Below are 27,131 nucleotides of genomic sequence, written 5' to 3'. Positions count from 1 at the left end.
TGAGTAAAAACGTGAACTATGCCTGCCAGATTTTATATTACATTTATGTTCAATAAACGATTTTTTAATAGTACGGTCAGAATGAGTTTTGTTACGGTAGTAAGACTGAATGGATATATATTTAAATAGGGTATTAGAGTATTGATCAGTACATTTGTTTTAGTTCATTAAATGTACTCCAGTATTTTAACCCCAACATCGTCAATAATAATAACAACAACAGCGACAATCCCACCCATTCTCCTTATAGACTTTACACCGGCCTAGTTGGTGTCGTGGTTAAGCCATCTGACATAAGACTGGTAGGTTCAGGGTTCACAGCCCGGTACCGGCTCCCACCCAGAGCGAGTTTTAACGACTCAGTGGGTAGGTGTAAGGCCACTACACCCTCTTCTCTCTCACTAACCACTAACAATTAACAACTAACCCACTGTCCTGGACAGACAGACCAGATAGCTGAGGTATGTGTCCAGGACAGCGTGCTTGAACCTTAATTGGATATACGCACGAAAATAAGTTGAAATGAAATGAAATATAGACTTTACAAATAAACCAGGCCTAAGTTCAGCCAGTCGTTTTGCACTACACGTTTGCATATTATATATTTTGACTGGTTTTCGCTGTGATCATTCGTTTTATTGTGTAGCGAAAAAACCCCCAGTCTAACATACCCCTAGGCCGCTTTCAACCAGACAAGAGTAGAAAACCGTGTACTAGACTGGTTTGTGCGATATTAAACTGAATAAGCGAACCACATTTGGGACAAGTTTAATAATTCGCGGGCGTTAGCGTCGCTCGCTGTTGCTGAACGCAAGCCTGTGCTGGTGCCGGACGGTTTTGTATTGAATTCACACTTGACCGATATTAGTGTTAAATTCTTTAAGTATACTCACTCAGCAGTCGAATAGATCCTCACTACCAGGCACGGTAATAATGATACTATCCAGAATACTGCTAGCATGGCACATCTATGTTAAAATCATAGAAAACCGTACCCATCTCGGTGAATTAGAGAATAAACACTGGGTTCCATAAAATCGACACAGGTCGCCGAGTGACAGATCGAAGCAGACGAATTAAACTATGTATGCAAATACAGGTGACCGACATAGACTGCCTCATCCGCGCGCGCACACACACTCACACGCACACGTACACACACAGGGACACACACACCAACCCCCCACCCAACAGTGAATAAAATTCCATAGACCACAGAATTTCGTAGGCACTATGGGTAGTGTGTTTAAAAGTGCATTTCACTTATTTATAAAAATTTTAAAAATAGGAAAACAATTACATTGAACAATTTTTTTTTTAGTTCCAACCAGTGCACGACAACAGGTTAAAGGCCGTGGTATGTGCTATCCTGTCTGTGGGAAAGTGCATATAAAAGATCCCTTGCTGCACTAGGAATGTTGTAGCGGGTTTCCTCTGATGACTACGAGTCAGAATGACCAAATATTTGACATCCAACACCAGGTGATTAATTAATCAATGTGCTCCAGTGGTGTCGTTGAACAAACCAAATATCGTATACATTTTACTAGGTAGGATAGGATTCCCAGAAACACATTTTAAAAATCTGAACATAGTTGTAAGAGCATTATTTTGCTATTTTGCATATTTATTCTTATAATAAACACGTAGATATCAATCCATCCAACACATACTATTTTGCATAATGCACTAGATACTATTAAAATTGCGCTGCCACTCTGTGTAATTAGTGGTCTCCGGTCTGATTATTTAGTATAAAGTGAAGCGTATAAACCAGTCTAGCGAACGTTTTTTTCTGCTCGGTTTGTCTAAACTCAGCCATTGTGTACAAAACCCGCATGCGATAACAAACATCGCGGTTAATCTATCGGTCAGCGTCGATAGATTTTCCAATAAAATTAATTTGTTTCTGCTAGTAAGTGAAGTTATTTGGTTGTAACATTTAGGCGTCATGTAATTCAAGGTATTACCTTTGGGGGAGCAACTTTGATAGCCCACCTTTAACGGATAATCCTTGGGGTTTTTTGTTTTTTTTTTTAATAGAGATTTCTCAGTGATTTGTCTGTCGAGATAAAAATCGTTGTTAAACCTGACTGGGGGTTTAACAGTGTGTTCTCTTTTTAACACCGCTCAATCAATAAACTGGCCGAGTGCCAGGCATCGAAACGACCAGCCTAGGGACGAAACTTATCTTGTTCAAACACACTATACGCAAACTTATACTCGAATGGCAGGCGTTAAAATTTATCACTAGGTTTTAAAAAAAAAAAGAAATCGTAAAATCTAGATACGAAAGAATCCAGTATGTATTTCTACTCGTTCCCGAAGGCAGGCATCACGATTTTACGCTTATCAATGACGTGAAAAAACCCACAAAAATAGTCTGATGAATATTCATGAGCGCTTGATCCAGCGGTGGGAAAGGTAAAGGACAGGTTGAGCACCTCGATAAGGCTCGAGACGTTTTCGTGCGGTGTCGTGGAGAAAAAGAGAAAGAAGGAGAGAAAGCGAGAAAGAGAGGAAGAACTCTTCAGTGCTGGAAGTTAAGATATGTGTTTTTGATTAAAAGCCACGAAATCCGAGGAAGCAATGGCCGAGAAGTTCATAGAAGCGGCCAAGGATGGGTACGTGGATTTATTGAGAGAGGCTCAGAGGAAAGAACTGAACACCCCAGATGAAGATGGGAGAACGGCAACGCATTGGGCCGCCCACAATGGAAATCTGGAAGCACTGAGACTTATTGTGGGCAGAGGGTAAGATTAATGTATGGTCTTTCTATATGCATGTATGTACCAGACGCGGATTTATGCAACTGTCAAGTTATTAATATTTGATTAAATGTTGTACAAGGCTAGCAGTCTCGTATATCAACGCAGTCGAACTATGTTACATTATAGCTACGCCCCTCCCCCAATTAAAACATCGTACATCCTGTTTTTAATTAAAATATGTGTTAAACTGTTACCTTAAGTAGTATAATAAAATCTTATTTTAAAGCAGGGGTTCGCCTAATACAGGTTACTTTTGACCAGATTAGATGATTTAGAATACTAAGGTGGTAGTTTAACATAGGTGGTTGTTATCGGCGGTTGAGGTCGCTTAAGCGGGTTTTATTGTAGAGTATTCAGGGAGGGCCGTATATATTTGGAAAGGTGTTAAAGGTGGTGGCTTCGAAACAACTGAGTCTGTTTACATAACTTCTGATACACATAAAATGACGAATCGCAGCTAAGCCGGTAACTAATACAGTTGAAGTATTTTGTGAATGTATTGCAATACAATGGACAATGAAGCATATGTATTTAAAAATTGGGGTGGGTAACTTAGTTCCCTTTGCACATCGATGACACCCCCACTTGATCCGCCAGTGTAATTTATTTATTTCAGCTTCGTGCCGTTTGTTTTTAATTTAAATAATATATTATGATATATTGGTATTTTCTTGCCAGTGTTTAAGGGAATGGCTGGTATTTAAAAAAAATCTTATTTAAAAAATGCCAATTCGTCCGTTTTAAGTAAATTAATTTTGCTGCCGCACAAGAGACATGCAGCCCTGACGAATAAAACATTCTTGCGTATGTCTATTTGTATGCAAAACGGGCGTCGCGACCGGGTTTCCTCTCTTTGTTGGGCAAAACAACCGACTGTGCATAACTGCCCTTTGAGTATGTTAAAGTAAAAGTGTAAATTCGTCGTTACGTTCTATGAGGTCTCTGATTAGCCTGCTTTATGTGCTCACTAGCGACACGGGGCAGTGGGGACAAACAAAACAACAGGAACAGGTATTTCCATTAACGTCCTGGGCTAGAGAAATGCACTGTCAATTCACTATATATAAAACACGTTAAAAAAAAGAACCAAAAAAAATCTATAGCTGGCGATACGACAAACGTACAGTGAAATCAGAATATAATATTTTAAAAATACAATATCCCCTCAACCACACCCAACCCTCCAAAAAACACCTTACAAAAACAACAACAACAATTTAACCAAAAACCCAACAAAAACATCCAAAAAACAATAAACAACAACAACAACAAAACAAAACAACAACAAATCAAACAACAAGAACAAACACATCAACCAAAAACCAACCAACCCCCCCCCCCCCCCAAACAAAAACAACAAACAAACAAAGAAAACCAAACAAAAATAACAACAACAAACAAACAAACAAAATAAAACAAAACAAGAAAAACAACTTAGAAACGAAAGTTACTGTTACATATATATATATATATATATATATATATATATATATATATATATAGTAGTCGTTTTCGAGTTGAAAGACGCTATTTTATAGAGTGCTCAACCGTGTGGGAGCCAGATATATCGTTAAAAAGTGTATGTTTTTCTCTACATGACAGGCTTGTTTCGTGAGAGAGTTGAATTATTGCTCTCACTCATCAGATGTAGATTTAATTACACCGTCAACGGAAAGATGATGACGTCATCATCTTTCCGTTGACGGTGTAATTAAATCTACATCTGATGAGTGAGAGCAATAATTCAACTCTCTCACGAAACAAGCCTGTCATGTAGAAAAAAATACACTTTTTAACGATATATATACTTTTATAACGATATATATATATATATATATATATATATATATATATATATTAATTAAAAAAAACCCCAACAACATGGCTTGAATATCATAAACAAAACTAAAAAAGATGAATTACACTTCCAGCACACATTATTCAAATGAGAACCATGTCGGTTTAGTATAGTATATATTTATTGTTTGAGATTGGTATAAAGACACCTCTCAAGATGTTTTTCTTCAAGACATTCTCTTTGAACAACTACATGTTTTTACGTTCTTCGCTGGATTGAACATTACAACGTGCTTGAGGATCACCATATTTGTTTTAGAGATATCCAGGTTTCACAGCCAGGTTTTAATATTCTTGCGTTGGTCTGGGAAAACAACATGTGTGAAAACATATTGTCGAATATTTGGAAATGGGACAGACATTGCGTAGACTAGCGCAGAAATGTAAATATCCTATCTTAGTCCGAATCTTCGTATTATATATACATTAAAAATTATGGATTATTATTTTTTTAAACTCACAAAACTCTTAAATAATACCAGACACATTTAACGACAACCCATTATAATAATAATTAATAAATCACCACGGAGGTCCGTACCTAACCTATGAAGGGATGGGAGAGCAGTTTCACCCCAAATCCCAGGAAATAAATAAAACTGCATTATGAAAGTTCACATTTTGTCGAGTTGGACTACGACCTATAATTCTGTCTTACAGTTCCATTTCTGTTAACCTCCTAGATGTTTTAACGAGGTATAGTTCTGTTATTAGGTACCAAACATATTTTATAATTAGAAAAAACTGTATTCCACTACAAAATGGAACGACCTTTTTATATAAATGTCCACATAGGACATAACATAGAATACTCTTTGGTATAACCCGATGGTCATGGAAAATACAAGAACACATTCTAATTTGACAACAGGTGCCCTATTTGGGGATTGATCTTACAATACCTCACACCTCATGCGAACGCTTAAAGCACTGAATTAAAGCAGAATAAAAGAAGCAACGTGAATCTGACTTTTGACTTTGATCCAGTGCTCATGTTAGCAACTCCAAATGGACCACTTGATCTAAATTGACTTTGGCATGGTGTTGCTGTATCGGATTAAGGCAGCTGACAAAAATCGAAAGGGTTTGCCTGCGTTCGAAGGAAGTGACACAAATTCACCAGTGCTTGCAATAATATTTTCATCCAGGAAAAAAAAGTGGCGATCAATAAAATCCCATGACAGTACAAGGAAACATACAAAATGTTTTAAGCAATAGTCATGCTAATAAGCAGGGGCGAATCCAGAGTGTGAACTTGGTCGTCCTTTTATTTATTCAATTTACTATGTAGGAAATCCTACTTGAAAAATCAGGAATGTCAAACTTCCACTGAACACCTTACTTCTGTAAGGACCAGACAACTTAATAAAGTCGAACCTTCCTCCAAATGATCTACTGTAGCAAACATATATACATCATCCTTCGTCTCTTGGGAACTCTCAGTGTGAAACCCTTCCCTCAGAAACTCTCTGGATCCGTCACTGATGCATGTTCAGACTTCGTGATTCCTTTGATCCTCCATGTTTTGTTTTCCAGCAATAGGAGAAATCTTTTGATCCTCCATCATTTGCATTGCTGGCGTAATCCTCTCCCGGTGGTAAAACTCCAGACAAGGAATGCCTTGGACTCCGGGAGGACAGCGATCGTAATGTTGTCCATCCGTGCTAGGAGGGAGATTCGAGCTCTGCAACAGACGCACTGATTATTTAGTGTTAGCTCAGGGCAAATGTTTTCAAAATTTATCATTTAACATGTGTTTGATGAGTTTAGATATTTTGCGAACTTCAGACATATTTCTCATGGCTCGTGGGGAAAGCATCGCCATTGCTTTAGCAAGGGATACCTGCTTTTGTTTTTAGAAAAACTGGAGTTAAAAATTGTGCTGACATAGTTCTGCCCGTCTGGAAAAGGATTTAACAAATTAATATGTTGACTTAGTCTGGATTTGTTTGATATAATTATCGAAATGTTGAAACATACAATTTGATAATACAAGCGTGATACGTATCAGAAGTGCACTGTATTAATAACGGATACGAAACGAAAGGTAAACTTTATAAACAAACTTGTACAAAAACTGTATTGTATTTATGTCAACCCCGCACTCTCCCCCGATTTTCATTTGCCTATGTGGTTATTGTGGAAAGTTATATATCGTGTATCTTTTGGAAAATCGATTTATTACTTTTTTAACTCCTGCAATTTGTATTAAAAGCCACGTTAAGCTGATATATGTTTTGTGTGTTGTGTGTGATAGTATATCAAAGGCCGTGGTATGTGCTATCTTGTGTGGGATGGCGCATATAAAATATCCCTTGCTACTAATGGAAAAATGTAACGAGTTTTCTCTCTAAGACTATATCGAAATTACCAAATGTTTGACATCCAATAGCCGACGATTAATAAATCAATGTGTTCTACTGGTGTCGTTAAACAAAACAAACGACTTCTTGTGTGTGATACCGGTATTTTACGACAGGTGAATTTCATAAACAGACGTATGAACTATCTATATTTTATTTATGTTTACGTTTTTTCCGCTTTGCAGTCGCTTACTTCTAGTATTTGGTTACTGTCACACTATAAAGTTCATATATGGTGTACCATCTGGTAAATCGATTTATCAAGTTTTTAACTCTTGATATATGTATTATTAACCTAGTTACCGTGCTATATGTTCTGTGTGCTGTGTGCTGTATGTGTTCATTCTGGCACCATGTGACAGTGTTAGCGTTCTGTTGGCGCACTGTTCTGATCCTACTACTCAGTGGTTGTGTATCTCAGTTACTCAGTGGTTGTGTATCTCAGTTACTCAGTGGTTGTGTATCTCAGTTACTCAGTGGTTGTGTATCTGTTACTCAGTGGTTGTGTATCTCAGTCACTCAGTGGTTGTGTATCTCAGTTACTCGATGATTGTGTATCTCAGTCACTCAGTGGCTGTTTATCTCAGTCATTCAGTGGTTGTGTATCCCAGTTACTCAGTGATTGTGTATCTCAGTCACTCAGTGGTTGTGTATCTCAGTCACTTCGTGGTTGTGTATCTATGTCACTCAGTGGTTGTGTATCTCTGTTACTCAGTGGTTGTGTATCTCAGTTACTCAGTGGCTGTATATCTCAGTTACTCAGTGGCTTGTGTATCTCAGTCACTCAGTGGCTTGTGTATCTCAGTCACTCAGTGGTTGTGTATCTATGTCACTCAGTGGTTGTGTATCTCTGTCACTCAGTGGCTGTGTATCTCAGTTACTCAGTGGCTGTGTATCTCAGTTACTCAGTGGCTGTGTATCTCTGTTACTCAGTGGCTGTGTATCTCAGTTACTCGGTGGTTGTGTATCTCAGTTACTCAGTGGTTGTGTATCTTAGTTACTCAGCACGGAAGAAGTTAATAGCTTACACATTTACTAGCGGCAAATGCCTCTATCAACAAGCAATCCAGGAAGTATATATATATATGTGTATCTGGAACCGAATTGCGTAGGATTTAAAGGCCTGACGAGGATTACCGAATGGTACTGTGTATTTAAAATGTTAACCATTAACGTAGTACTACGTTATAATGCTCACTGTATAATATATTAATATAGTATCTTAAGCCTAAGTACATTTTCTTTATTCATTATTTATCATCATTTTAATACTGGGAGCTGTTGGCTAAAGGTTTAATTCCATCAACTATTACCTACGTGTCGATGGTGTAGTGGCATCATTTGCATTAAGGCTGATAGATTCTAGATTCATATTTCAGTGTACTGCAACTAGTTCATGTCTAACATATGGTTATGGACATGAGCCAATTTAATGTAACATGGTCTCTGTGCAAATAAGGGGCGGGACGTAGCCCAGTGGTAAAGCGATCGATCCCCGTCGGTGGACCTATTGGGCTGTTTCTCGCTCCAGCCAATGCTCCACAACTGGTGTAACAAAGGTCGTGGTATGTAGTATCCTGTCTGAGGGATGGTGCATATAACAGATATCTTGCTGCTAATCGAAAAGAGTAGCTTATGAAGTCGCGACATAAAACATTTCCTTCCTTCCTGTGCAAATAAAATATAATACATACATACATACATACATACATACATACATACATAAAGAAAAAAACAAAGCAAAGCAAACAAACGCACAATTTAAGTAAAGCAAAGCAAAGCAAAACAAACCAAATGTTAAGTAAAGTTAAGTAAAGTTAAATAAAGTAAAATCAAGTAAAAATTAAATAAATAAATAAAACAAATTGTTGTTTCAAAATTTGGTCAATAGAGAAAAAGAAAGGAAACCCGCTGACGTCCACCTGGGCTACTCCTACCGATAAAGTAGCAAATAGTCTTTTAGAAGCATTTTCCTATTGGCGGGACAATACATGCCATAGTCGTTGGTGTACCAGTCGTGGGGCACTGGTTGGGACTGGAAAACAAAATTACAAGTCCACTGAGAGGGATCGATCCTGCGCCCCAATGCACCCAGGCATATTTTCCTTGAGACCACGTACAATGGTTGACACTGTAAGTGTTTAGTTCACCCTTAAAAACTATATGTTATACTGTTAAGATAACACTTAAAACACCTTGGTGTAATGACCTATTTACAAAGGAATTTATTTTCGATTGTGTCCGCCGTGCCGTGTTGGGCTAATCGATCGACTTCCAGCGCTGGTCAACGGGACTTTGAGCCTTAATATTTTCTCCAAATAAATATCCCTTTATCGCGTCCACGTAACACGAGGTACCTGCGATAGAACACGCGGGACACTCCATATACACCGGTGAATCAATTCGGAGTAGTGTTCAGGTGATGCAATGCACTGGTACATGTATCTCCACACACCAGCCTCGGTGGTGTCGTGGTTAAGCCATCGGACATAAGGCTGGTATGTACAGGGTTCGCAGCTCGGTACCGGCTCCCACCCAGAGCGTGTTTTAACGATTCGAAGGGTAGGTGTAAGACCACTACACCCTCTTCTCTCTCACTAACCACTAACAACAAACCCACTGTCCTGAACAGAAAACCCAGATAGCTGAGGCGTGTGCCCAGGACAGCGTGCTTGAACCTTAATTGGATATAAGGACGAAAATAATTTTTAAAAAAGAAAAAGGTATCTCCACTGATTTTTTTTCTCGTTCCAACCAGTGCACCACAACTGGTCAAAGGCCATGGTATGTGCTTTCCTGTCTATGAGAAAGTGCATATAAAAGATCCCTTGCTGTATTAGGAAAAATGTAGCGGGTTTCATCTGATGACTACGACTCAGAATTACCAAATGTTTGACATCCAGTAGCCGATGATTAATTAATCAATGTGCTCCAGTGGTGTCGTTAAACAAACATTTTTTTTTGTATCTCCACGACTGGGATATCAAAGGCCGTGGTATGTGCTATCCTGTCTGGGATAGTGCATATAAAAGATTCCTTGCTGCTAATCGAAAAAGGTAGCAGCTTTCCTCTGAGACTATAATCAAAATTATCAAATGTTTGTAATCTAATAGCCGATGATTAATAAATCAATGTGCTCTAGTGGTGTTGTTAAACAAAATAAACAAACAAACTTTGTTGCTTATGGACTAAGAATAATTTTGTACTGAAGTGGATGAAGGTATATTTTAGCATATATAGGGTATTGGTATATAATATCGGACTCTTAATTATGTAAATTATGCTTTCCAATTGCAACCAATGATCCACGAGTGATATGTCATAGTTCGTGGTATGTGCTGTTCTGTCTGAACACAAAATAGCCCTTAATACTAATGGAGAAAAAATAGCGCAATTTCTCTAAAAACTATATACGTGTATCAGAATTTCCAAATGATTGACATTCTATAGTCGATCAGTAATTAATCAATGTGCTCTAGTAGTGCCATTAAACGAAATAAACAGGTCATGTGTACGGCTGCGTGGGGCAGAGGTTGCAATATTTTATAATAATAATAATAATAATAATAATAATAATAATAATTTAATTTAATGATTTGTAATGAGTTTGTGTGATTGTGCGCAGTTTGCTCTATACAAAAGAAGGTATGCGCGTATTGAAATCGTTTCTACATTTCTGTTCGTTTACTAGAAAACAAATGGAAGAACACGATATATTTAGTACTAGTAGCAAGTGAACAGATCTGACTTTGTATAAATATCCCCAAAACTTTGTTATTGTACAACAATACGACAATACAAATTCTTTCGATAGTTTATAATAAACTAAATAAATTTCCTTTATGGAAATCAACTGAGTTCCCTTTTGTCTCAGCGAAAACAGGTGAGTGTTCCATATGACGTAGTAGGGATATTTCCACAACGTTTCTACCATATAGGTTGTTTGAACAGCGACAAAGTCAACCTGTAACATATGTTTAATAGCTTAGACGAGCCCTCTTCACTGAAACGCGAGCAAACATGACCGCAGTAAATTACTCATTTTATGCAGCATACACGTTATTACCCCTCGGTACCCCTTGATAACAATATAATAGTTTATTACAATAGAACTCCTTTCATTTAATCATTCACAAAACACATTAACTATGTATGTATGCATGCATACATGCGTGCATGCGTGCGTGCGTGTATGTATGTATGTATTGATGTGTGAATATCTATATATTGTATGTATATGGATGTTGACTGTTACATACATAGATATTAACGCACTGGCGCAGGGGATAATTAAATCCTTTCTGGCCTCACAGATTGTCCCATGCCGTTGCTGAGACTCGAACCCATGGCACCGACTCGCCTGAAATTTTGTAGACTTGCCACGATACCTTTTGAGCTGTTGAAGCATCCATGTATGTATGTATGTATGTATTTAAAAATGAATGAACGCACTGGCTCAGGATAAGTAAAACATGATATCTCATATGATACTATCATATATGTAATACTACGTAATAATAATAATAGCATGTCCATGCATCTCGTGAAGGAATGGTATTTTCTTATTGCCAACGTATATGTTCTGTGGTGCAGGGGTGTAACATTATCTTTGAGAATGGCCAATGAAGCACAAAATTGAAGTTTTGAGTAAAAGTCATTATCTATCTGTGATATTTGTGTTTTTGCACAGTTCTTTACACTGTGTTTTTGTTTAAATCCTGAATTTTTATATTGATGTTGATCATCACTTTATTTGTTTGCATTACCATAGTTTGACACCCAATAGCCGATGTATTTTTCGTGCTGGGGTGTCGTTAAACATCCATTCATTCATTCATTTTACCAGCTTTAAAACGCAGAGTTAATACATTATAAATACATATAGGAAGTTGGTTTCCGTCTACGAAGTCGTGGCTTGGTCCAAATATGTGTAATGTATGTTTTAATACTCGTAACTGTACTTGTAGTTTGAATGTAAACAAGGTAAAGTTTGGTTTGTTTAACGACACCTCTAGAGCACATTGGGTTATTAATTATCGGCAATTGGATGTCAAGCATTTGGTCATTGTGACATATTTAAAGAGAAACCCCGCTGTATTTTTCCATTAGTAGCAAGGTGTATTTTATATGCATCATCCAACAGACAGGATAGCACACACTACGGCAGTTTGCATGTAATGGCTTCGTAAAGTTATGTTTGATGTAACTTCATCTCGTTAAGTCCTTTGTATAGACCGACTGCTTATTTTCCTATCCATTTCATTTACTGATCATGAAAAAATATTTTGTTTAAAAGATCGCAAAAATGAATACGTTTTATCCTTGTTAAAGGGACATTCCTGAGTTTGCAGCATTGCAAGATGTTTCCGACTAATAAAATATTTCTACGAGTAAACTTACATATTAAATATATGTTCTTGTTTAGAATACCAATATCTATATATTCAATGTGTTTCTGGTCGTCTTAATATTTGTAAGAAGCCGAAACTGGATTTTCTCTTCAAATAATTTCGTACGTACGAAAAAATATATTCTAAGAAATAAAATGAAACTTAACCTAGTACAAATATTAGAACGTTTAATATACAGCCACTAATATTTTATGCAGAAAAATATATTTGATATGTAATTACAATCGTTAAAAAGTCTATGTTAGTCGATAACATCTTAAAAATTGCAGCAAAGTCAGGAATGTCCCTTTAAGGCACATTCTCACGGGAAAACGTCTAGTAACGATGTTTTTGTATTTATGTGAGTGGTTTTGAGAAAACATTTAAATAATAACTATATGTACCCACCCCTGTTTTCGTGTTTTGTTTTGGTCTTAAAGGTCTGTCATATCTTCATATTTTACCAACATTCTTTTGGACAATCAAACTTAAGCTGGCCTACTCCACATCTCACTCTGTCTTTTGAATTATGTAGTACCTATAGCCTACGATCCGTTTTATCACGGACGACCTCTATGTGACTGTTCAAGTGCTGTCACATTCATTTAACTTTGATAAATAATTTAGTTCACACTACAAATTGTGCAGCTGGAAACATGTAGAACGTCATACGACCTATTGTCGTTAACTAATTTCCTTGAGCAGTTTAAATGTATTTCACCCTCAACAGGAAGATCTCTTTTTTGTCAAAAAATCCTGACGACAATCTGCGTGAACCTACTCGTCAGTAAAACGCCAAAAACAATATGAAATTGTAAAATAATGTAAAAGAAACCGTAATATATAGTGATTATTAATATATCATTAGCATATTCAATAACGTATATATGTAGTCTGATTACAAAAAAAGTTAACAGAAAATCATGATGATATGTATTCATGACTCACTGTCAAGTGCTTTGTCTACAGAGTAGAGCTGTTGCTGACCACGATGTATGGTTCCATCTGTAGGAGGACAGCCACGTTTTAGTGCACGTCAGTACAGATGCAAAACACTTTCTACAGCTTCCGTAAACAACGGGGCATCTGAATATGCTCGTGAATGTGCATAGAATACATTTTCAAGCACGTAACTGTAAATGTTTTATAGATACTGTTACTTAAATTATACTGAGGCGGAATCAACCTTACAGGAACCTTTTAAAATAATTACTGCAAGTCGCATGTAAACACATCAGCTACTCTCTTCACTTATGATATTTTTAAGTTTCAGCGAGACGGTAGGACGTGTTTTGTCGGAGCTCCGCCAATCTTAATATCTTCAATATCCTGTTTCTTTTGTTTTAATTTTTAATCAGTTATAATATGTAAATTTCTGTATTAATTCATATATATGTACATGTGAAGAATGCGAGAATACCGTTGCAGTGAAACATCGGTGAAAAAGAAGAGAACTGTTGTTAATGACGAGAATACAGGTGGTTCCAACATGGCGGCAAGCCGTTTCTATAGAAGTACACCACAGAAAACGCCAGTCAGTTCTGATTTACATGGAAGTGGACTGCCGACATCTCCAAAACATTGTACTACTGGAAACAATGTTATTATCAGCGAGCTGCTTTGTTTTGTAATAAACAAAATGGATGTATTACCGCATGATACCATTGTAAAATTGTGTTCTGATGTTTTTACAGATCACGAAGTTGAGGATGCTAAAACAATCTTATTTGACCTTTGCTATAATACGGAAAGTTGTGGACGTATGATAAAACGAAAGGGTGTTGAAAAGAAAAAGAATAACATTCATGATATTTTGAATTTGCTGCATAACACTGAACCAGATGATGTACCATGCTTCGCTGCGAAAGATCTGAATAAACTGCCGCCAATTCTTTACAATCATATGGACATGGCCATTATTTTGAAGGAACTTGAAATAATGAAAGGCAGTATTGCTTCTTTGCAAACAGCCCAGATGGCCACTGCTGAGATATGTCGAAGTACATTCCAGAATAAAAAAGATTGTGCATGTTCAGTGGGGTTGGCTGTCGATGTAAGCCAGGAAAATGATGAAGATACTGATATTGTGAGTTCTTCACCCGTGAACGATTGTGTACACGACAGTGGTTTAGAGGCGGAAACAGTCACACCTAGCGACATTAATATCTTGAAACAAAGCCAAAATGTAATAACTGAAAAGGAAGATGGTGAACTAGATGACAGCATAACACATGCAAAACAGCTGATACGAAATTGCAAAACCCCTAATAGGCAATCGAGCCCAGTACGACCAGATGAGCCTTTATCTCATGTTACTAGGGAGATGTCTCAACACACAGGGACTGCACGCAGTTTTGCTGATATGGCTGCTGGATTGGCATCTAATGGCATGGAGCTGAATAGAGAAAAGAAAACAAGAAAAGCTGTTCCGCACAGAAGTGGTGTTGATTCAGAGGGATTTAAGTTTGTTGGTCCGAAGCGAAAAAAGCCGGTAGTAATAGGAACCGCACAGTCATCGGCACTGCGGGGAGTCAAATCTACACCGGTACCCGTTTTCGTAACCAGATTAGCGCCGGGAACTAAGGAGTCGGACATACTTGATTACGTAAGGTCAGTGCTGGGGATTGATGTCTGGTGTGAAAAACTCAGAACACGATATGACACCTATTCGTCGTTTAAAATCCTTGTTGACTCCAAAAACATCGATAAACTAATGAGTCCTAACGTGTGGCCAGAAGAAGTTTTAGTTCGAAAGTTTTATGTGATACGACATTAGCAAATATCATGAAAGAAGAAATTAAGATATGCTCATACAACTGTCGGTCTCTTAAAACATCGGCGCCAGATATTCATGAATTATGTGATGCTAATGATATATGTTTGTTGCAGGAGCACTGGTTAGCAGACTATGATTTGTCAAAACTCTCTTACATACACGATGATTTTTATGCTCGAGGGGTATCTGCTATGGATACTAGCAGTAATCTACTAGCCGGACGTCCATATGGTGGAGTGGCTATTCTATGGAGGAAGACACTCGGCAGTTTAGTTAATGTGTGTACATATGACGATAGTAGAATAATAGGATTAGAATTAAATTGTGAATCATCGAAAGTACTTATCTTGTGTGTTTACTTACCGACTGATTCGCCTGAAAATTGGGAGGATTACGTCTCGTACCTTGGAAAATTGCATGCCATATCAGAGGAATCCAACACTCCAAATGTGTACATAGTCGGTGATTGGAATGCCAATATTAAGCGGCAGTCAAGGTTTGGTGCTGAATTATATAATATGTGTTCAGAACATGGTTATATATTATCGGATGCTGTTCTTTTAGGTACAGATACGTACACATATATTAGTGAGGCGCATGCGACAACGTCATGGCTAGACCACTGTTTGGCTACTACAGCTGCACACAATGCAATAACTAATATGAATATACTACATGACATTGCGCCATGGGATCATCTGCCATTACAATTCACCATCAGTGTGAACGGTTTGACCAAATGCAATTTAGCCAAAAATCACATACTGCCAAGAACGTCTGTAAACTGGTCAAAAGTTACTGCTAATGATATAAATACGTATAGAGCTGAGTCAGATATTTCCTTGTCTCAAATCGTTTTTCCTAATGATGCAATTTCTTGTAAAACTCCAAACTGCAATATATCTGGTCATCTACATGGTATTGATAGTTTATATAATGAAATTGTTAATGCATTAAAATTGGTATCTCAACATTTGATTAAAGGTAATAGTGACAATGACAAAAATGTGCCTGGGTGGAATAACTACGTAAAAGATCTACATCTCATTGCTCGAGAGGCCTACTTGTTATGGCGAGACAATGGTAAACCTAGAACAGGACTTATATGTGAAAATATGAACAAAACACGTAGGCAGTTTAAATACGCTCTTAGAATGTGTCAAAATGAGAACGATAGAATGAAGGCAGATGCTATAGCACAAAATTTGACCGACATGAACTTTCGTGAATTTTGGAAAAATATTTCTAAAGAAAATAATAAACGAACTCTATTGGCAACAACTGTGGATGGTGTGACCGGGGAAGAGAATATTGCAGGTTTGTTTAAAGAACATTATAAAGAACTTCTAAATTCTGTGACAGGTCAGCATCATCGAGCATATGTTGAAGAGTATATTGCTAATGATTCAAGTTATGTTGCTGAAATGAACGTAAATCCCAATGAGGTAATGGAGTTTGTTTTTAAACTTAGCAGTGGGAAATCAGCAGGGAATGACGGTCTCTCAGCGGAACACCTCCAATATGCGCCCAAGAGATTATTCGTTCTATTAGCAGTTTGTTTCAGTGCCATGCTTGTACACGGGCATGTATCTAGTAGTATGACAGATGTTATTCTTGTTCCTATTGTGAAAAACAAAACCGGAGACATAACAGATAAAGGCAATTACCGTCCAATTGCATTAGCAACTGTGATATCAAAAGTTATGGAACATGTACTGTTATCACGAATAGACCTGAGTACATCAGATTATCAGTTTGGTTTTAAAAGTGGGACATCCACCGATATGTGTTTATTTGCTTTTAAGGAAGTTATTAACTTTTACATTTCACAAGGTAGTCCTGTGTATGTTTGCTTTTTGGATGCGAAAAAAGCCTTTGACCGAGTAAATCACTGGACATTATATATGACACTTTTGAAAAAAGGCGTGCCTACTTTTGTAGTTCGCTTTCTCAAAGCATGGTATTTAACCCAATTGTTTAGTGTAAAATGGGGTGCATATATTTCCTGTAATTTTAATGTAACAAATGGCGTCCGTCAAGGTGGGGTAATGTCACCCTTATTATTTAATATATATATTGATGACCTTAACCTACAGTTGTCAAAATGTGCAGTTGGGTGTAATGTTGGTGGGGTGTTTCTAAATAACTTCAGTTTTGCTGATGATATGTCACTTGTTTGCCCATCTATTTCTGCATTAAGAAAAATGTTAACGATTTGCGAGAAATTTGCAGAAGATTATGATATTATATATAATACAATGAAAACTGTTTGTATGTGTATTGAGCCAGAAACTCTGAAGTTGATCAATGTGCCTTCGATATATTTGTGTGGTGATGTACTGAAATTTGTTGACAACTATAAATATCTAGGTCATATCATATGCAAAAACATGAAAGACGATAAAGACATTAAACGACAGTATAGAGCCCTTTGTGTACGTGCAAACATGTTGTTGCGGCGATTTGCAAAATGTTCAGAATCTGTTAAAACACAATTATTTGTGAGTTATTGTAGTAATTTGTACGCGGGTGCATTATGGGTGAAATTTAAGCAGGATACCATGAAAGATCTTAACATATGTTATAATAATGCATACCGATGGATGATCGGACAACGACGACCATACAGTGCCAGCAAGATGTTTGTCAGTCATCGAGTAAAAAGCTTTGGCGCTTTACTTCGCTCAACAGCATATTCGCTGAAGAGCAGAATCGAAACAACTTCAAACGACCTACTTGCCCACCTGCGGTGTACAACTGTGTACGTCAAATCTGTATGTGTAAATCGCTGGCACAAGCTGCTGTATATTATGTAATCAGTTTTGTATGTGATGTTTATATATGTTCTATGGATCTCTGATCTGAAATAAAAATCTATTATTATTATTATATAGTCAACAGATCTTCGCTTTGCATTTTCCCCACAACCATAGCACATACCATGGCCTTTAATATACCAGTCATGGAACACAATGAACGTTATTACGTTGTACCTTATGATATTGACAGTTTATTGTAGCAATAAATCACTTAACGATTATAGCTTTGTACTGTAACAGGACGATTTATGGCATTGACGGCTGCGATACTGAAGTACTTGTAATTGTTTAATATGAATTGTGTGTTATATGTTCTGTATTCGTTTAAGTGTTATCAAACCATGGTATTAAAAGAGTTGTGTTTGTGTTGTCTCTGTTATAGTTTTGTCTTCTCCGTTTTGCTAGCTCAATGTGCAAGTACTAAAAAACATATTAAATTCTAATCTATATTTGGAAATGACAAGCCACCAAATATCTAAAGCGTACTTAATAATAAATTGCATATTTGTTTGCCATGCGATAAATATTATAAAACCCGGAAAGTAAATTACAAATTTCACGTCACATTCAATCAACTCAATTTAGTTCAAATACAAATCCAATAGAAGGCATAGTTTTATTATTATTATTATTATTATTATTATTATAATTATTATTAGTGTTGTTGCTATTATAGTTGTTGCTATTATAGTTGTTGCAGTTGTTGCTGTTGCTGCTGATGTTGCTGTTGTTGTTGTTGTAGAGTGTATTGCTGTTATTACTAGTACTTTTATTTATTTCTAGCACGTATGATTATACGTCTAAAGTTTATTTCCGCTGATGCAAGTGCATCACTTTGTGGACACATTAAATACAAATATTCAAACCTTACAGCCAAAGCATATTTCATATATTTGTTCCGACTGTTCAATTGTTCAGCTGTTTGAATATGGCATTTTTGGCGATATTTATAGCATGTAACTTATTTGCAAATGTTGAGGTATATCACGCAATCATTACAAGAATTCGCGTGTGACGGGACATTATGTCGCTCAATAAAAATATTTCCAAACTTAATTCTTTAGGCACACTGTAGTATTATGTTGTTTTGTGGAGTTACGGGAGTTGTGGGAGTTAAGGGATGTATATGTTTGTAATCGTGTTACTGGTGTGTACTATTATAGTCTGTATTCTTATATTATACATGAAAATAGATAGATATACAATTGTGTGTTTTTTTACATAAATTTAAAGAGACTGTCCTGAGTTCAGTGCGATTGTTACATTTTACAATTTGCAGAACCTTTTTGATAATTAAGATTACATATTAAAGATATGTTCGTGTTTAAGATGTCAACATTTGTATAAATAAAGGTGTTTGTTGTTGTACTCATGTGTGTAGTAACCCGAACCAGATTTTATCTTCTAATAATTCCGTACGTACGAGAAAATATATGTCGCGAAGAAAATACACATTGACTGCTACAAACATACGCACACGATCGTAGACACGTTGCATATGCACACACTAGTATTCTAAACCAAAACCAACTAGCATGTAATAATTAATTTTAGTCACAAAAAAACGTCTCTGTTAGTCAGAAAAATCTTACAATGGAAACAAACTCTGGACAGTCTATTTAATATTTTTCTATTTTGTTATGAAACTATAAATTTAAAATCACAATGCTGGTATGCCTGAAAACTAAAATCATGATCATATGACACTTGGTCTAGAGGTTTTAAATCAAAACATATCTCATGATATATTATCGAGAGAAATATAATAGTGAATACCATTAAAATTGATATATCATTAACACCGATATATCATTAACACTGATATACCATTAACAGTGATATATCCGTCGTATATCTGGGGTACCAGTGCTTGCATTTATTAAAACTATAAGTCAATAACAAATATTTCACACAAAAATATTACTGCATTTTACATCGAGGTAACTAGTAGTACGTTATTTATAGAAATATTCTATTTTCGTCAAAGGACGCTCTCAACTGACAGGGTTAAAGTTAAAATTCTAAATTTGGTGGACTCAAAACGGATTCTCGTTCACTCTTGTAGAAGACACCCAGTGCACTGCGTAAACTGGTTTTCCTCGGCACAGCATCGTCGCGGTGGCAGGCAGATCCAATAAAAATGAACGCATACGGAAATTTCCGGTGGAATGTTGTAGAATTTGACCGAAAAGTGCGATTTGTAGCTTGACATTAAGATTATCAGGGCCTCGACAATGGACATTCCGCTTGAAGCAACAACAAAAAAAACAAGTTTCGATCTGTAAAAGTAAACACGAGTTGGAAAACATTAATAAGGTAAAGGTGAACTGATTTCAAATTGTGTTTATGGAAATGGAAATTGTGCATATTAACAACAACAAAAACCAAAAATGCAATCACTGATTGGGTGCGGCGTCATTAATTTGAAAATAGAAGTTCTGATTTGACCAGTTTGAAATCAGGAGATGGGTACCTGGTGAATACATTTATACTTCTCAAGCAGGGCCAACGCGAATGCGATTACTTCGACAGCGACGACAATTACTTCAAAACACAAATTATTTAAAAAAAATATTGATTAGATACCTTTGTAGTGTGCTTGAATCTTAGTTGAATATGAAAATCAGAATAATGGTTTAATTATGCTCAAGGCTGGTTTTAGATGTAAGAACAAAATAAGCCATCATCATTATCATCATCATCATCATCATCTCCACCAACACAACCACCATCATCATCATCACTATCGTTATCGTCGTCGTCGTCGTCATCATCATCATTATTATCGTCGTCGTCGTCGTCGTCATCATCATCATGATCATCATCATCACTCCATTCATCAGACTATCACCATGACCACCATCATCAATATTATTATAATCATCACCACCATCAAAATCCCCATTACCATCAGCTCCATCATCATGACGCCGTCAACGCCGTTATCGTCGTCGTCGTCATCGTCGTAGTCTGGCAACAGAGATCTAATCGATGTCTCTGAACACATACACTAGAGCGAATAACAATACGCCATTGTTTGCTCAAAGTGCTTTTTGATGTCACTTTCTGCAATAGCATTCCATTGCCTTTTTTTTTGCCCGATGCCGGCATTGAGCTCAAGTGATATCATTTGCAGTAATGAATTTGATTTGCCAAACAAACATGCAATCGGAGTGAACATTTGGATTTAGTTCCCCAGGCACAGTGTACAAATATTGAACCACCGTAGAACGCATAGCACAACCAATATGAGAGTATGTAGTTCTTCAACTGACGCAATGTTAGTTGAATGACTTGTATTATTTCTGTAACATTTTGTTCTGTTAGTACCTCGTGTTCGTATAGAACAATGCATGTGCATTCTTAAAACATTGGTTATTTAATTATATTTAATCTCATCGGAGTATTTAAAGTGGCGGGTGTATTTTATTTTACACACACACACACACACACACACACACACACACACACACACAGAGAGAGAGAGAGAGAGAGAGAGAGAGAGAGAGAGAGAGAGAGAGAGAGAGAGAGAGAGAGAGAGAGTAGTTTTTAATATGCCCCTATACCACTAAGGCTTCGGTCTCTGGATAGCTTTATTTTACAGAATTGCATAATACTTATTTTTTATAAACTGATCTGTTTAAGCATTTGTTTCCGCAAATATTATGTGTCTGGTGTGTTTACATTAAAAACACGCAGAACGAATTAAATTCAAGTAAAGCAGGGTGTATACTTCAAAATAAAATGTCACAAGCCCTTCAATCAATACATACACCACAAATAAGAATAGTACAACACCTCTGCCTTAGAACTAATCGAAACAAACACACACACACACACACACACACACACACACACACACACACACAAACCCCATCACAAATGGGAGTTTTAAGTTGTCAGTTTCTCAAGTAACAGTTGACAAAAGCATAATTCTATGCTTTTTCTTCTTTTTAAACTTATTTTTGTGCTTATGTCCAATTAAGGTTCAAGCACGCTGTCCTGGGAACACAGCTCAGCAATCTGGGCTGTCTGTCCAGGACACTGTGCTAGTTGTTAGTGGTTAGTGAGAGAGAAGAGGGTGTAGTGGTCTTACACCTACCCACTGAGTCGTTAAAACTCGCTCTGGGCTGCGAAGTCTGTACCAACCAGCCTTATGTCCGATGGCTTAACCACGACATTACCGAGACTGGTAATGAGGAGTAAGGAATCTTTCAAATGCACCATTCCACAGATATTCGTGCTGGGTGACGTTGAACATTCATTCATTCATTCCACAGATAAGATAGAACATTAATTGTCAGATCGCCACTAGGTCCAGCGGGAGTGGCAGAAAGAACATGTAGCTTTGTCGTCTGATTTTTTTTCTGGACAAGACTTCCTCGTCCATCTACAAACACCACAGTTAGAACTGCATCTGCACTATTAGGATAGGTGCACAAGTACCGGACTAAATAGCGACTTGTCTACAACTATGTCGGAAGGAAGGAAGAAATGAAGAAATATTCTGTTTAATGACGCACAAGGCTATTCTATTTTGAGACATATGGTTACGGTTCAAACAAATTATGAAAGAGGAAACCCTCTGCCGCCACTCCATGGATTAGTCTAATGAATTAGAAGCCTTCGTTCAGTTCAACTAATTTTCGTGCTTATATTCAATAAAGATTCAAGCACGCTGTCCTGGGCACACAACTCATCTATCGTAATGCTAATTTATTGCTATCCCACTCGCTTCGCAGTAGTACCTGGTAAGGTACACTCATGCTTGTCAAATCAAATTACATGAATTTAGTGTCTAAATCTTCTTCACCTGCGTTCAGTTTCTTTATGCTTCTTGAATTCAAGTCATTTTTGCCGCCTCCATGAACTCCACAATCAGCAGCAGGTTGTCTCTTTCGCCCCAAAATGTTTCTCCGATTGTTCTGAGTTGTGGCCAGATGTTTTCTCTGATACAGCCATATGTTGGACATCTTTGCAGTACATGCTCTGGAGTTTGGGGTTCAGTGTTACAGTGGCAACGAGGTGTTGTTACCACTTTGAGTTTATAGAGATGTGCACCGAGTCTGCAATGCCCTGTCCTCAGTCTGAATACCATTGTTTGTTCTCGTCGGTTTAGGTGTGTCTAAATAAAACGTTACGGTATATGGACAGCATAACCAGCATCTGAACAATAACACACATGGCAATATTGGGTGCACCGTTTAAACTCGGGCACATTTGGAAATGGTGAGCGGCTGTTTACTATTCGCAGGGACAGTTAAACGTTTGATTTATTAATAATCGGCTATTGGTTGTCAAACATTTGGTAATTTTGACATTTAGTCTTAGAGAGGAAACCCGCTACATTTTCCCATTAATAGAAAGGGATCTGTTATAAATACACGATCCCACAGACAAGATATCACATATTATGGCGCACTGGTGTGGACGAGAAATAGCGCAATGGACCCACCAACGACCGCGAATCAGGCGGGCGGTTCCACACTGGGCTACGTCCACAGGGACAGGTCAGGTCAGGTCAGAGTGTTTAACGTGCACATTCAGAACAAGCTGTTGTAGCGCACGCCTGTCCTGGGCACAGGTGCCGGCCTCAGCAGGGACAGATGGAAGACACTTATATTGGGGAAGGCATCAACTTTAAAAGAGGCTCCACCGTATTCCAGAGAACACCAACATGCATTATTAAAAATGTTATTATATACAGTAGGGGAACCTGAAATATTAAAACATACGTTTTGACCACAGACATCCTAGTAAAGAACGTTCAGGTCTGTTTATCAACACACAGAACTACATTCCATAGTTTGCACATGCATCACGCAGTTGCCCCGTACACGTGCGTGGGGTGTCATTCTCGATTTTGACAATTTCCAGGAAGGTCCATTAATCACTGTGGAATATTATTTCTGTCAATCTTTTTCATTCTGTTGATCATACTGTTGTTATTGTTTTGTTTTTAGTCATTTTTATTGTTTGAATTTGCGATTTACTGAGAAAAAACCCGTCAACTTTCAAATTTCACTTCTGACCCCAATCGTCCTTCAAGATCTTTGGTGGTCATAAAACCTACTGTGGTACTGAACTACCGGTTGTAACATTTGCCCAACTTTTATCATATAATCATTCCCCACAGCTAATATACCTTACAATTTTGGCAATTGTAAATTCTTATTGGAGTTCCCCTACTTTTTTGAAGAGTATATATTATGACAGTTTCCCACAGAAACACACATTTGACCAAAATATTACATCATCCACTACAAATAAAATAGATGCATATATTCATTCATCAAAAAATATTATTTTGGGGACACTTCGAAATTCGTGAATGGAGTACAGTTATCCCTAGCACAAACCACTTTGGAACTATTATTATTGTAAAAAATAATTAACACAAAATCAACGAAACACTTATAATCTCACAATGCCCCTATTAAATAACATAAACTAAAATTTAAAGAGAGAGGGGGGAGGAAGAAACGAAAAATTTATATCCACACCCATCACTACCCAATATCCATCACTACCGCTATCCAATAGTCACAACTACCCCACCCTATATCCACACCCATCACTACCCAATATCCATCACTACCGCTATCCAATAGTCACAACTACCCCACCCTATATCCACACCATCACTACCCAATATCCATCACTACCGCTATCCAATAGTCACAACTACCCCACCCTATATCCACACACCATCACTACCCAATATCCCATCACTACCGCTATCCAATAGTCACAACTACCCCACCCTATATCCACACCCATCACTACCCAATATCCATCACTACCGCTATCCAATAGTCACAACTACCCCACCCTATATCCACACCCATCACTACCCAATATCCATCACTACCGCTATCCAATAGTCACAACTACCCCACCTATATCCACACCCATCACTACCCAATATCCATCACTACCGCTATCCAATAGTCACAACTACCCCACCCTATATCCACACCCATCACTACCCAATATCCATCACTACCGCTATCCAATAGTCACAACTACCCCACCCTATATCCACACCATCACTACCCAATATCCATCACTACCGCTATCCAATAGTCACAACTACCCCACCCTATATCCACACCCATCACTACCCAATATCCATCACTACCGCTATCCAATAGTCACAACTACCCCACCCTATATCCACACCCATCACTACCCAATATCCATCACTACCGCTATCCAATAGTCACAACTACCCCACCCTATATCCACACCATCACTACCGAATATCCATCACTACCGCTATCCAATAGTCACAACTACCCCACCCTATATCCACACCCATCACTACCCAATATCCATCACTACCGCTATCCAATAGTCACAACTACCCCACCCTATATCCACACCATCACTACCCAATATCCATCACTACAGCTATTCATTATGCACAACTACCCCACCCTATGTTCACAACTACTCGTACCTAACATCAACATCCACCCTACCCTTACACAATATCGACAACCACCTCTAGCTCAAAGCAATACGCACATCATTATCCTAACCCGGCTCAAAATGTAAACTCACCTTCAGTGTAGTCTCAACGAACAGGCATAGCGAGTAACAAAAACAAAAATCGATTATTGCTCTCTTTTAACCATTTAAAAAATCTAAACAAAAATCTATTTGTAATGAAAGCCTCGACTCGCTGGCACTTGTAGCATTTGTGGTCCCGAATGTCTCGTCTATTTTCACAGAGATTAGTTTGTCAAATAATTGGTAATCAATATAACGAGGACATTAACTTTCTAAATGTGGTCATAAAACCAGCAACTAAATGGCAAGCATGGTCACTAAAAACGTAAGTGATCAGGACGGGACTCTTTTTATTTATACCGATGCGTAATCCGTACGTAGATTAAAGGGACTTTCCTGAGTTTGCTGCAATTTTTAAGATGTTATCGACTAACGGAGACTGTTTAACGATTGTAATTACATATCAAATATATTTTTCTGCATAAAATATTAGTGGCTGCATATTAAACGTGTTTCTGATCGTTCTAATATTTGAACTAGGTTAAACTTTCATTTTATTTCCTAAAATATTATTTTTTCGTACGTACGAAATTATTTGAAGACAAAATCCAGTTTGGGCTTCTTACAAATATTAAGATGACCAGAAACACATTGAATATACAGACACTGATATTCTAAACAAGAACATATATTTAATATGTTAGTTTAATCGTAGAAATATTTTATTAGTCCGAATCATCTTACAATGCAGCAAACTCAGGAATGTCTGGTGCATGTAAAATATCCCTTGCTACTAATGGACAAATGTAGCGGGTTTCATCTCTATGACCATATGTTTGACATCCAATAGCCGATGATTAATAAATCAATGCGCCCTAATTGTGTCATTAAACAAAACAAACTTCTTTAATATATGATTTTCACGATACCGAAACACATTGGTATTAACATACATACATGTATATACATGTACATGTAGATACATATACATATACATATGGAGTATGGCTACACCAGTGGTGTGTGTGTGTGTGTGTGTGTGTGTGTGTGTGTGTGTGTGTGTCTCTCTCTCTCTCTCTCTCTCTCTCTCTCTCTCTCTCTCTCTATATATATATATATATATATATATATATAGATATATATAGATATATGTATCTTTGTCTCGCGTTCTCTACCTATCTTTTTCTATCTTTATGATCGTGTGTGTGTGTGTGAGAGAGAGAGTCTGTGTGTGTGTTTGTGTGTATTTATCTCTGTGTATTTTTTATCTGTGTGAGTGTGTGCATGTGTGTTTGTGTGTGTGTATTTGTTTGTGTGTCTGTGTGTGCGTGTGCGTGTGTGTGCATGTGCGTGTATGTGTTTTGATTTATTCAAGGGCACATGATGTTATTTTAGTTTGTCTTTGAATAGTGCATATATATAATATAAATGCTTATTACCAACTTTAATCCAGCAGTTTTCCTATATTCCTCAACGATCGTAAACATTACCGTATATCTCGTGTAAACATTACCCACCCGAAAGTGTCACAAGGGAATTTAATTCCGACACACCCTGATTAAAGATCAACTTTACGATATTAAGCACGTGACTGACACGTGGTTTGTTTGTGAATCACCAGATGGCCTAGAATGTATGCA

The 27,131-nt window shown here is 37.3% G+C and overlaps 1 protein-coding gene across 1 annotated transcript in view; it reads left to right on the top strand.

Annotated features, from left to right (window-relative positions):
• Nucleotides 1-2,221: 2,221 nt before the first annotated feature.
• The window catches only part of LOC121379378 (Usher syndrome type-1G protein homolog), a 47,524-nt gene continuing 22,614 nt past the window's right edge, over nucleotides 2,222-27,131 (top strand). Inside the window, exon 1 of the mRNA XM_041507968.1 lies at nucleotides 2,222-2,753. Within this exon, the coding sequence (XP_041363902.1) occupies nucleotides 2,590-2,753 (164 nt within the window). The 5' untranslated portion in view covers nucleotides 2,222-2,589. The remainder of the gene's footprint in view (nucleotides 2,754-27,131) is intronic.

This window comes from Gigantopelta aegis, chromosome 8, assembly GCF_016097555.1.
Source record: "Gigantopelta aegis isolate Gae_Host chromosome 8, Gae_host_genome, whole genome shotgun sequence".
In the NCBI taxonomy this organism is placed as follows: Eukaryota; Metazoa; Mollusca; class Gastropoda; order Neomphalida; family Peltospiridae; genus Gigantopelta; species Gigantopelta aegis.
The sequence above is the reverse complement of the archived record's forward strand: the minus strand, read 5'-3'. Positions and strand labels throughout refer to the sequence as shown.